The sequence below is a fragment of the Colius striatus genome, chromosome 17 (genome assembly GCF_028858725.1).
Source record: "Colius striatus isolate bColStr4 chromosome 17, bColStr4.1.hap1, whole genome shotgun sequence".
Classification (NCBI taxonomy): Eukaryota; Metazoa; Chordata; class Aves; order Coliiformes; family Coliidae; genus Colius; species Colius striatus.
In genome coordinates, this window is record NC_084775.1 from 13,646,435 (window position 1) to 13,659,242 (window position 12,808).

The 12,808-nt window shown below is 46.1% G+C and overlaps 1 protein-coding gene across 5 annotated transcripts in view; it reads left to right on the top strand.

Moving 5' to 3' along the window:
* The window catches only part of PITPNM2 (phosphatidylinositol transfer protein membrane associated 2), a 137,010-nt gene that overhangs the window by 91,336 nt on the left and 32,866 nt on the right, over positions 1–12,808 (top strand). For all 5 annotated transcript variants that reach the window (XM_062009551.1, XM_062009547.1, XM_062009549.1 and 2 more), the window contains 4 exons: positions 4,200–4,523; positions 7,440–7,535; positions 10,999–11,103; positions 11,993–12,063. In XM_062009551.1, the coding sequence (XP_061865535.1) occupies positions 4,200–4,523; positions 7,440–7,535; positions 10,999–11,103; positions 11,993–12,063 (596 nt within the window). The remainder of the gene's footprint in view (positions 1–4,199; positions 4,524–7,439; positions 7,536–10,998; positions 11,104–11,992; positions 12,064–12,808) is intronic.

Genomic DNA, 12,808 nt, shown 5'->3' on the forward strand with positions numbered 1-12,808 from the left:
CCCCTTGGGGCTGCAGGTAGAGTTTTGTCTTCTCAAGGGTAGGCAGGTTGCAGTCAGCATGATGTGGATGTGAACACAGGCTTTTGTGAGTGGTCTGAACAAGGGAGGGTAGGGAAGCAAGCAGACAAACTGCAGGTTGCCTTTGATCACATACGTTCAGACAACCAGGACTATACTGAGGTTATTGAATCTGTTGTGACCATCAAGGAAAATCCTTTATTTGCTTTATTTGCATGGGGGAAATCCTTTATCTGCTGCCAGGAGTGGTGAGGGTGCCCTATAAAATGCTTTGGGGTGTTGCCACTGGGTATGTAGTCGATGGGTATCTGAAGCATTGCTGTATATGGACAGTTGAGGGGTCTGACACAGAACTTGTGGTGGCATTTTTTAGTTGTTTTGGGGCTTTTTTTGCACTGAGTTTTTGTTACATTTTGCTGGTTTTACTTCATGTTGAAAAAAACCATCCCCAGAACTAAAGATAAAAAGCTTTTTAAATACATCTAGAGCATCCTCTCTGCCCTGGCCTGTCTCATGGTCATTTACATTTCCTTGTGTAACATTAAGCTCAACACCAAGATCTGGAGGCAAATCACGGGATTCAGCACCTCTTGGATTCAGCCAGTGTCTGAGTGAGGTAGTGAGTTTGAAAGGCAAGTGATTTAAATGTTTACACCTTGCTAGACTCTTCACGGGTGATTTTTCTGCACAAAGCAGCAGGGAATGTTATTAAATCAACTCTACAATGATGGGTACTTCTGAGCTCAATCTCTGTGTGTACATTTGTGCCTGTGTGATTTCCTTCTTTTTTTGTAACCACAGCTTGCAGGCTCTAGAGAAATAATAGTCTTGGTAACTGCTGATATGACTGAAATTAGCTGGTACCTGCATCCTTATAAAAGACCTGTTCCTGTTATTTCTGATTGACCTCAGAGTGTGACTTCCCTGCCCAGACTGGGGGGTTATCATCCACTTCTGGGAAAGGAGGCTCAGATGAGCATGGTGCATGCTGAATAGAGGGGGGAAACCTCTAAAATCCTCCCTGATTCCCCTGTGCAACTTGCTTCTCTCTTCACACCAAAGACACCTCTTTGTGAGACCATCTCCTACCCTGCAGTGCTTCCATACCCCTGGGTTGGTTTGCTCTGTAGTGCTTCCATACCCCTGGGTTGGTTTGCTCTGTGGATGAGAGGGAAGCACACAGCTCCCAGCAGGTGATGGCAGGGGCACTGCATTGCCCAGAGCCTCACCTCCACTGGGCTTGTTGTATTCTGTCTCACCTGGAATAAGGTGACCAGTGGGATGCTGTACCCAGCCTGCCCTCCCAGACAGCCAGTGTGCCACAGGCTGGCAAGACAACCTGCCAAATGGGCTACAGGCAGTGGTGAGGCATGGCTGGAGAGCACAGCTCATGGGATTGAGTGCAGGATAGGGACTTCTTGGACTGAGCAGATGTTTGTACCTCCCCTTCTGCCAGAGTGAAAAAGGAATGCAAACTGGACTTACAGGTGTCTTCAGCACTGTCCTGATGGGTATCTCTGATCTGTTGAAAAGAGAATTTTTCCCAGTTACGCCCATGTCCTGGAAGTGATCTGTCCCCTCCTTTTCTCTTTTCAAATCCAAAGCTTGTTTTTCTCTAACATTTTGATTTTAAAATGCTCTAAGACTTGATTTTGTTCCATTGCACAGGGAGTGAAGCAATGTCCAGACAGATGAGGTCAGTCATTCCAAGCTGTATCTTGAATCCATATAGTTGTGTGGGGACACTCATTGCTGCTTCTGGGTCTCTGCTGCCTGCTAGAAGGTTTCAGTGCTGCAGGCTGAATGAAGATTAATTCAGTTATGTGCTCACTGCTGTGCACTGAGGGAGTGCTCAAGTTTTCCATCCCTAGAAATGAACATTTTTTTCTGCAAGCCATGACTTGTATTGTTCAGTTTCTTTGGTACCTGAGCAGCCTCATGCTCCTGCAGGCTTTCTCCATGTTTACAAAAGAGAAATGGAGCATCGTTGGCACATCCCAGGTGAAGGCCAGAGGCTAGGAAAGAATCTGTCTTTTTAACTTCATGATTAATATGGAGTGATAGAGGCACAACAGCTGTGAAGCCTTGTAATGCCATCCTAGTTTCAAAAGAACAAGACTTTAAGGAAGAGTAATTTGGGATGGCTGATTAAAGTGATGTGAGCAGTGCAGATGGGGAGGTCTGTGGGTAGGGAGGAAGCAATACAGGTGGGTTTTGTGATCTGAGAGATGAAGTGAAAGAAGGCAGAGAGGAACTTCAGGAGACTTATCTTACCCCCAAGTGATTTTCATGTTCCCTGTGATGTTAGTCCTTTAAAACAAAAACATTCAGTTGGTGGCACCTGTGCCTTTAGACAGAATTTCTGAGCAGTTGGTACATCAAGGCTGGATCTCAGAGTGTGAGTGGAGGCTGCTGAGCCTTGGGATGAGAGTGAAGGGGCTATACACTTCTGTGTCTGATTACAGTCTGTTTTCAAGGTGTTTCAAGCAAGGTAGAAGTGGACACTGTGGATGTGGAAGTCCAAAGGATGGCTGAGGTGTTGGAGACTGAATAACAGCAAGGAAAACGATTTCTTGGCTTTTAGTGTTTATGTGATGGGAGTTTGATCTTCATTTTTAAGCTTGGCTGATTGTCAGTCATAACAGGAGGTGAAAAGGCTAAAACATTCTCCTGTAATTCTGCAAGAAGTAATCTGGTAGGGGAAAATAACTCTGATTCTCAACTAAGGTTGAGCAGAATGAAGCTGCTGAGGCCCCTTATTCTGCCCCCAGCAGGTCACGATCTGGTGGGTCAAACTTGCTTATGTGGAGCTCCTTCTGAAAATCAGGCAGAGAAATGCATCAAATATTGATAGATTTAATCTTAATGTGCAAATGAAGTTCAGGTTGAGCAGGTCCATCACAGTACATGCTGATCCCAATGGTTATTTCCTCCAGATAGATGGACTTGGGATGCCTGATGGCATTAAAAACTAACCAAAGAGCAGACAGTAAAGTGTCCAGACCTGGAAGGAAACAAACCTAGAACAACAGGCTTTTTGTATGCTTAAAAAGCAATTTTTAAAGTGATTTTTGAAAACCAAAGGGATATTTAGGCTGAACATCATAGGAACTGAGGGAGTGGTGAGATGTGAGACTTTCTGTACAACAGTGAAGCGTAGAGTGCTGGAAGCACCTTAGAAACCCTGTGTGCAGTGGGACCATCCACCTTTGGCTGTGCTCCTGGAAATGGAAAGTGGCTTACAAGGGCAGATTTTCCTCTTGATGGTGCTTAGAAAGCTCAATCTGCATCTCCCAAAACCTCAATTGTTTTAATGTAGCTCATTGATTACTTTCCATCTTGTAATAGCAGCGATGGTGTTGTGGCCTGTGGTCTTTGGCCATGGTCTGAGAGCGTGGCCACCTGGCCTGGCAGCTTTTTGGTGCAGTGTGTTTCTGCTCTAGGCTTAGCAGTGGAGGATCCTGGATCCATAATCCCACTGACAGCAAATCTCACTGCTGCTTCTGGCATATCTCTCACTGATATATAGACACCAGGTGAAGAAACCAGATTTCCAAGGAAAGGAGAGGTTTTACTCTTAGCACTGCTGATGTAGGGCTGTGCTTCAGTCGTGTAACAGTTGTGGGGGGATATGTGGTGTTCATGAAGGAGCTGCTTGAAACTCCTCTGTGTTAAAAAACCCCAATGGTCAGTGGGTTTTGTTGTTGATAATGGTGCTTCCCCCCCCCCCCCCTTTTATTGTTTTCTTCTGGGAATATAACTTTGAAGGCTGAATCCAAAAGTTCCAACTTCCCAGAATTTCCTCTTGGTTGCAGTTTGCAGGGATTGGGCTGGATGATCTTTCGAGGTCCTTTCCAGCCCTTATGATTCTGTGATCTGTGCTTGGCTCCACCTTGGTGGAACAGGCAGTCACAGGATAAAGTCCTGGATCCAGAATTAGGAAACCCTGTCCCAAGTTAAAAGCAGTTGTGTAACACTGGCTAATTGTTCGGTGCATGGTTGGTTAGCAAGAGTCAAGGGGACAACATGCATGAAGTAACCTGTTTGCCATCCTGGCACTGCTACATGAAGATCTTTTACTGCAGCTTACAGCATCATGCTGATGTGTGTTATGGTTTGGGGGAACACATGGATCCCTGCAGTCCTGTGGTGCTGGTGACTGAGGCATTCTGCCTTTGCAGGCTTGCGGAAGGTCATGGTCCGTGCCCATCGGCAGGCCTGGTGCTGGCAGGACGAGTGGTATGGCCTCACCATTGAGGATATCCGGCAGCTGGAGAAGGAGGCACAGCTGATGCTGGCTCAGAAGATGGCCCAGTTCTGCAGTGAAAACGATACTGAGCAGCACGGAGTCAAAGACACTGCTGGGGAGAAAGATGTTGAAGCCAACACAGTTTCACCTGTTGACACACAGGATGCTGCTGGTAATGGTGACACAGCCTCTGGGAGGTCACTCACCAAGCAGTGGTCCACCTCTTCCAAGTCCTCACGGTCTTCAAAGAGAGGAGGTAAGATGCTGCTGCTGACTTGCTGTTCTGAACTGCCTTGGAGAGTTATGACCGTGTCTCCTTGTGGCTGGCACCTTTGGGACAATGCATATTTCACCTGTCAGACCTTTTGATTCAGAGGCCTTCTCTGCTGGTGTTGGAGGTTCAGTCCTGTCTAGTGACCTGTTACAGTTTTGGGAATGTTTCTGATCATCCTATAGCTGTCACTCAGTGGCACATGGCAGAGAAAACTATGAAAGACCAGCAGAAGAGCGGGCAGCAGCTCGCTGGCAGTGCTGGGTTGCAGAAGCCAACAGTTAGTGCAGTTAGTCCCTATTACTCAAGAGCCACTGGTGCCTTTTGTAATGCCTGGTCTCTCATCCCTATTCCCTTCCTGGATGTCTGCTTATCTGCTGTGTCACAGAACTGACCTGGCTGCAGGTCACTGTTAACTGCCTGTTTTCTAGAAGGCAGCTACAGAGGGCAGCCTGTGCTCCAGGGCTGGGGTTATACATTGCAACATACCATTCATTCCGAAAGTGGGTGTTTGGCTCTGTAGGTGCTGCAGTGTAGCTCACACTGTGAAGCACCCCATCAGCTCTGGGATAGATTAAGGCAGATATCCCCAAAAAGCATGTGAGGGCAGCTGCCTTCCACTGGTGATGATGTTTGGTAGCTGTTCAGAGATCAAACCTCACAGCCCAGGGTTAGATGGGACCATGGATTCACTTTTAAATAGAGCTTCCATTCGGGAAGCTTTCAGGATTCTGCTGTTCAAGCCCCCATTATGATACCCTGGAAGGACCCAGCTTTGAGTCCTGAATTCTGTCATTTACCTCACCCTAGAGAGTCACCTTTTTTCTGCTGTGTAAACTCTTCCCTTCCTCAGATCATGCTATGCAAAGGGGTGAATTCCCAGTGAGTTATAGACAGGAGGTGTGAACCCACAGCAATTCCCTCTCCTTGTCAGTCAAGCACAGCTGATAACAGGATCACAGCTCTCACAGCAAGAAGGCAAAATATCTTGATTTTTCTGAAAAGCCCAAGGGGCAACATTTTTTCCAATGTCAGTGGAACCAGGACATCTGGGTGCATGAAGCTTTTCCAGCTCTTGTATGCACTAAATATTGGGAGCTGAGTCTCCATTTTTACTTAACCATTTCATCACAGGGTGAAGGAGGGATAAGCAGTAGTTTCATCATGCTGTGACTCACTGGAATGAGCCCCAGGGAAGAACCTACCAGCTGCTTCATAAATCATCATATAAAGACAAAAATGCTGGCTATGTTGCTTGCACCAGGGTTTGATATCGATGTACACATCTCTCCTTAGGCTCTTTGTTATGAACCCCCTCTTCCAGTGCTGACATGTTCATTGGAAGCTGTAACAGTTTTCAGACCCCTTAGGATTTCACCTGAAGGTTTTCACTGATAGCAAAGCTTGAATTTCTTTCAAGCTGCAGGATGTCTCAGCTTTTACAAGAAAGTAATGGCAGAATGAATTGTGATGTGCTGGGAAGTACGTCACGCAGATATTTTAATCCTCCTTCATGCTGGCAGCACATTAACATATGGAAGCAAGGAGGGCTGGCTCGACTTAGCACTGCCTCCAGCTGAAAAAAGCAACACCTTTTCTCCAAAAGCTCTTGGTCCTTTCTATACCACCCTAGTGGGACCTCTGGTGATGGCAGGACCCTTGTCACCATCCCATATGTTCTCCTGTGCTCTATTTTTAGCTACGATTATGTGAGTGTCTTGACGTCACTCCAGCGTGAATTAGCTCTGCTCTGCCAACCTCCTGGCTGGCTGCTCCCTGCAGGGTGGGCGGTGGGGTAGCTGGGGGCTGCTGAGCCAGTGCTGAGCTGCAATTAGATGACTCTGCAGAGTCTCTCCAGCCTCTTTCCATGTGACAACCAGGTAGCAAAATGAGTTTTGCTTCGATGCTTAACGTTACAGCGACAGCATCAAATGGCTCGTGGAGCTGTCACTGTAACCAGAGCCTTTCCTTGCCTTTGTATATATGCTAAGTGGGAATTTGTCAGTCTCCTCAGGTTTTGGCTGTGTTAGGTTTGGTGGCTGCTGCAAGGGCTTTGTGTGCACTGTGTGACGTGCAAGAGCCATTTGAAAAGGGGAAAAACCCTCCCTTGGGTCGTGGGTGCTCCTTTCAGCAGACGGCTGTTCTGGAACAGGTTTGGCCAAGGAGAGTTCAGGCTGGATCATTGCTAAGTTGCATCTGGGGAAAAAAGCCATGATATGTTTAAATTTAGCACAGGGAACTCTGGAGGAGAAAAATGAAAAGGAGCAGATAGGTGTGAGAACAGGAGAGCAAGCAGGAACCAAAAGGACCGTTGGGTTTTCTCCTTGCTCCATCAGGACAGCCTCTCTGACAGCTCCCTATGAAGTAGTTGGATAGCATGTTGTTTAAATCATTCAAGTTTAAAGTTTAAATAGATCTCTAATCCAATTTGTGTGGAAGCAATTTCCTTCCAGAAAACAGATTATTTCTATGCAGGCTGCTCTGCTTAGATACCCACCCAAAAGTTAGCGAAGCAGAGGCATGGTTTGTGTGCTGATTAGAGGCATGAAGAAAGCTTCCAATCAGCCTGCTTCCTTCCTAATTGCAAACTTTAAAACCCAGCTGATTTTGCACGTCCTACTAACAATTATAAATAGCTGCCATTCAAAATAGCATGAGAGTGATACAAACAGCTTGCTTTAATGTAGCATCTTGCTGGCAGGTTGTAACAACAGTAAACAAACAGGATCTGTAAAGCTGTACACTGACATCACACCAGCATCATCGGGGTTTTGTGTTTTTAATATTGCAGCAGTGAATTTTCATAGAGAACACAGGACTCTTCCTCCAGCAAAGATCATGTTGGGAACTCTCCATCTTGTCGCTGTAGCGTATCGCATAAGGCTTCTCTGTTTTTTCCAGCAAGCCCCTCACGCCATAGTATCTCGGAGTGGAGGATGCAGAGCATTGCCAGAGATTCAGATGACAGCTCAGATGATGAATTCTTTGATGCACATGGTATGTGGAGCCTAAATCACCATCGTTTGTTTCCTGAACCGGTGGGGTAAGAGGATGGAAGGCGTGAGGGTGGGGGGTGAGCAGGGAAGGAAGCGAGACTTTCTTGCTTTAAGTCTTTTCCTTTCTGAGCAAGATACGTGCAGCATCGGTGCAGCTTCTTCAGGCATCCCCAGCATCACCCAGCACACTCTTATATGTAATGCAGCAACGTTTCAGATTCGATGTGGTGTGTTTGAAGGGATCTGGAGCAGTCTGAACCTTTGGAGCTGTGTTTCGTTTGCTGCAACCGAGTGTGGGCAAAATTCAGAGCTGCCGACTGAACTGTGGGTGTGTCCCACTGATTCTGGTTCAGAATGACTGATTATTTGTCTAATTAATTTTTTAATCAGTAGGAGGTACAATTAATTGTCCTGTCTAGGCCTGGAGAGACCCAAGTTTGCTTTCATTAACTCTTTATTCTCCCGTTCCAAGAAATCTAATAGCTAATGCAACAAGGAGGTGCCAGGATTAATCAATGTTGAGTGGAGAACTCTCAAAGTGATTTTTGACTGTCTGTATTAGGTGAAATCTGTGGTGTTGGGTTTTTTTTCCTTCTCTATGCATGTGTGTGTGAAGAAGCTTTGTTCCACAGCACTCTTTCTATACTGTACTTAATGCATAGTTAAGCCTGGAGGGCTCCATCCCTACTGACAACAGATGGACTCTTCCCTCAGCTTGTAATGCTAATCTAAGTTAAATGCTCACCATGTGCTGATGAAGTTGATGACCTTTCCGTGAAATGCTGCTGTTAGAAGATGACTCCCCACTTCTGTAAAGCAGAATTTCACTGGTGTTCAGCTAGATTTCACTGACATTCAGCTAAAGTTCAGTCTCAAAAAATGGATAGTGTCATGTTCCAGAAGAGTTCTTGCATCGAGCATTTAGGTATGCATCTCAAATGCAGGGGTAGTGACTGCCACAATAGCAGTTGAATGGGCAGGCTGGGAGCACATCAGAGAGTGACTGTGTCTCTTGCCTTAGTTTTTGTAGATGCTACATAAGTTAATAAATAGAGACCCTTAAAATATGTAAGGGATTTATTACAGCAATATACATACAAGGAGAGAGGAGTGAGTCATCAAAACGGCATCGTTACTATTCACTGCTTTTTTGCCTTTTTAATTACTCAGTTATTAAACTGAGATAGAGACAGCTCCTCCTGGGATCCAGGTCCCCAGGGCATCCCTGACGTGCATCTAACAGGCCTTGGGAAGGAGAATTAGCAAAAATGAGCCTTGTGTCACAGTTGGTATCAGCACCTCTGTTGCAATACCTCCAGGAGCTCGCTAACAGCAAAAGCAGCTCCTCTTCTGCGAGCACGCAGCGTGTCTCCGTTTACGTACAGATCGTCCCCTGCAGTCTGCATGGTCGGGTTTGAAAAGTCTCCCTGTTCTGATGGGTGTTTGGCTTACAGCTTGAAGCCTGGGTGTGTGTGCTGTTCAACACAGCTCTCTCTTTGGGAGGAATCTCTTGTTGCCCCTCGGCCCGCAGTTGACATGTCCCAGCTCCAAGTCTGCGTGCAGGGATGAAGCGCTGCTTGCAGCTCATCCTGCTGGGGAGGCTTGTGGGGCTTGGGTACCATGGGAACTGGCACAGATCAGGATGTGAGTCAACACCCAGCAGAGTTCCTCAGAAGTGCTTCCCATGCATACACACGTTTCCTTGCAGTGCAGTGGGTGTAACCTGAGCCCGAGAAGATTTCTTGTTGCTGGCTTCCCACTCATCCTCATTCACTGGCACACTGGTAAAGATAGTGACAAACACAGTAATATCTAATATCTATCCTGTAATAAATGCTAATAACAGGAGTAATATCCCATTCAGTGATCACTCGAGCAGCAGTAAGGGCTGTAATTGAACCTCTCAAGGAAATAAGTTTAATATTTAGATTAAGTTGCTGGAGGAGCTTTGAGTGTGATCTTCCTCTTAATTCTCTGCCAGCATGTGTTGCATACTTGTGCTTCCCACTTGCTCTGAACAGGTATCTCCACACTCCCATGTGCAGGGAAATGGGGATTTATTCAGTCTTTTTCCATAGCTGAAAAAGGAAATGGCATGCTGATGCAGAGTTCCCAGGTTGCTCTCTTTTTATGGTCAAAGTGTAAACAGAAACTCCTAAAAATAATTGGTCTTTGCTTGACTCTGCACTTAGTCCCCCTCATGTTTATTTTTCTATAAGCTGTTGCTCAGATGTGCTGAAAAGATAAATACATTTAATAATCATTTTGCTCCCTATCCTAGGATTCTTCCAATCAATTATTTTCTACAACAATAAGAAAGATGGAATTCTAGTCTAGAAGGGGCTGGAGCACAAGTGTGCTGGGGAGCAGCTGAGGGAATGGGGGTGTTTAGTCTGGAGAAGAGGAGGTTAAGGGGAGACAGGAGCATGCCCTGCAACTCCCTGGCAGGAGGCTGTAGCAAGATGGAGGTTGATCTCTTCTCCCATGTAATGAAGGAGAGGGCAAGAAGAAACAGCCTGAAGTTGCACCAGGAGAGGTTGAGATTGGAGCTGAGGCAGAACCCTGAGAGGGGTGTTAGCCCCTGTGCCAGGCTGCCCAGGGAGCTGGAGGGGTCCCCAGCCCTGGAGGGATCCCAAAGCCGTGGAGCTGAGGTGCTGAGGGCCATGAGGTAGTGGTGGCCTTGGCAGGGTGAAGTCAGTGGTTGAACTTGATGATCTTAAAAGTCTTTTACAACCAAAACACTTCTATGATTTTATATTTAGATACTACTGTGGGGTGTTCTATAGGGTTTTCCCTTCATATGTTTCTTCCTTTTAATTACACTTCTAGGAACATAATGTTTTGGGGACCTTTGTTCTTTATCAACTGTAGCTAAACTGAGCCAGGGCTTCACAGGTTCCTGAGGTAGGAGGGAAATGGCACACACACACACTCAAGGTGATCAAACAAGTCTCATCTCCTAAGGAAATCAGGCTAAAGATAGCCTAGGAGTTCACATTTCCTTTCTTACTCGTGCTTTTTTAGCTATATGGTCCTATTAACAATAGTGATCCTTGTCACTGTTTCCTCTAAAGACATCCTGCAGTTTCCAAACAGATCTGGGGGTGATCCCAGTGGTGAACATTGCTTTATCCTCTCCTGTTCTGGAGCATTCTGGCTGCTTTAGCATCACGAGAAAGCACGGCAAGAAAAACAGCAAACCTAGTATCTGAAATGGCACCATTAAAAACCCATATTATTTGTTAAAAACATGAAACCAAACCATTTTGTTTGCTTCCCTAAAGGTGCTTTGATCTCTGTGTAACTGAGGCTGGTGAAGTATCACGTTCTATTCTGATTTAAGCCATCTTCATGCTTAAAAGATTACACAGAGTTACGGGGGCTTTTAATTCAAGTTCTGTTTGTGCTCTTGTCTGTGCACGTATTTGTGTATGTGTGACTCTCAACAAATCTGTTTCTTAAAGAGGACTTGTCTGACAATGAGGAAATGTTCCCGAAAGAAATAACCAAATGGAGCTCCAATGATCTGATGGACAAAATCGAAACCCCCGAGTGCGATGACGTCCAGGGTAATGTTTGCTGAAGTACAGAGTGCGTGTGATGTTTCACTGTGTTGCCAATTGTTACAGCCACATTCTGGAAAGAAAGAAAAGTTAAGGCTTGTTATCCTCATCTCACAAAAGAAGAAGCTGAGACAGAGCATGAAAATGACTGCCCAGGGCTGCCAAAAAAGAATTGCCCAGTGGGAGTTGGGGTAGCTCTTGATTCTCTTTTGTTTTGCACGTTGGCTGAGCTCCTTTGTGTGACAGCCAGGATTCGCTCGCGTGGTGATGAAATATTCCAGCTCTGTCTTGAGTTGCTTGAATTTCTCCTGATTCTCCTTTCTTCTTTGCTCCATCCTTTGTTCTTATCTGTGTCTCCCTCGGTTTTATTTTCTGCTCATCATTATGAAATTCTGAAAGGAAGATAGTTGCTCAGCCAGATCAATTCCTGTAGCAGCACGGTGCAAGATGACACTTAAGCTTTCTGGTACAAAGTTGGTCTGTGTAGGCACAGATGTATGAACACAGCAGATCTCTGCTCCCCCAGCATAGTCCAAGCAATTCCTTTTCTTTTCCCACAAACCAATCATTTCTGACTATTGTGCAAGGGTTTCCCATTGTTGCCATCCTCAATAAAGCAGCAACACTGGATTGCTGTAATGGGAGAAGGGCTCGCTGATGTCCTCAGCGCTTCGCAAGGTGATGAGAAACTGCTGGCAAATAAGTGACCCAGCATCACCGAGGCTTCTGGGGTGGAAGAGGGCAGAAGGGAGGGAAAGGGCAATTTGATCAAGTAATTAAGGAGATGAAGCAGAAGAGGCTGAGGGGTATTGGCACAAACAGTGTCTTTCTGGAAGAGTGTCTTTGCCAAAGAGCATCTTGCAGCACTGACGTTTGCGCTTCTCTGTGCTTCCAGGTGACTTGTATCACGAACCATCAGCAGAGTACCACGTTGGCTCCAGCGTGGAGAGGCTCAGCATCATTGAAGTAAGTGCTTCAGTTTCTTGTGATGAGATCCTTTGTTGCTGGAATATATCCATGGTGGGTAAATGGGGTAAATGGCTATTTGCTGTGAGCAGTGTCTTGTCTTTGTGTGTTGCTCTGAGCCGCACCAGCGTGCTGTGTACTGCATGGCTGGGTTTAAGGGATTATTTCACCTGCCTTTTGAGTATCATATATAGAAAATGCTCTGTACTTTGCAGGCAGCATCAGGTATCCAGCTGGAAAAAAAGTACTAATCCTGTGGGGATAAGTGCAGCCTGAAGCACTGCTGGGTAGAGCTATCCTGCTAATGCCAAGTGAGCTACATGGGCTGGGGGTTGGGAGAGCTGTGTGACTGCAGCACCGAGGCGCAGGCTGCCATGGTCCAAGTGACATAGCTCAGCTGTAGCTCACCCTTGGAGCTGCTCAGGGTGTTGTCTGGAAACCAGTTATAGCTTAGTCTATATACAGGCTTTTGCAGTTCAAGATGTGGTGTCTCACTAGGACCCTGGAGTGGCTGTACTCATGCTGCCCTTAAAACATCTGCCTGTCTGTGCTGCAGAAATCGTGTATCTGCTTGCAGAATGCCATAGTTATGCTGTGGTCTATCAAAGCCCATGAGCATGGGTTTGATATTGCCCTGTGTGCCAGGCTGTAAGGTCATGGTCGTTTAGCTTTTTTGTAATAGACCAAGAGCTCAAGGACCATGAGAAGAGTGGATGGCTGGGAATGGGAGCAGCTGCAGTCACCT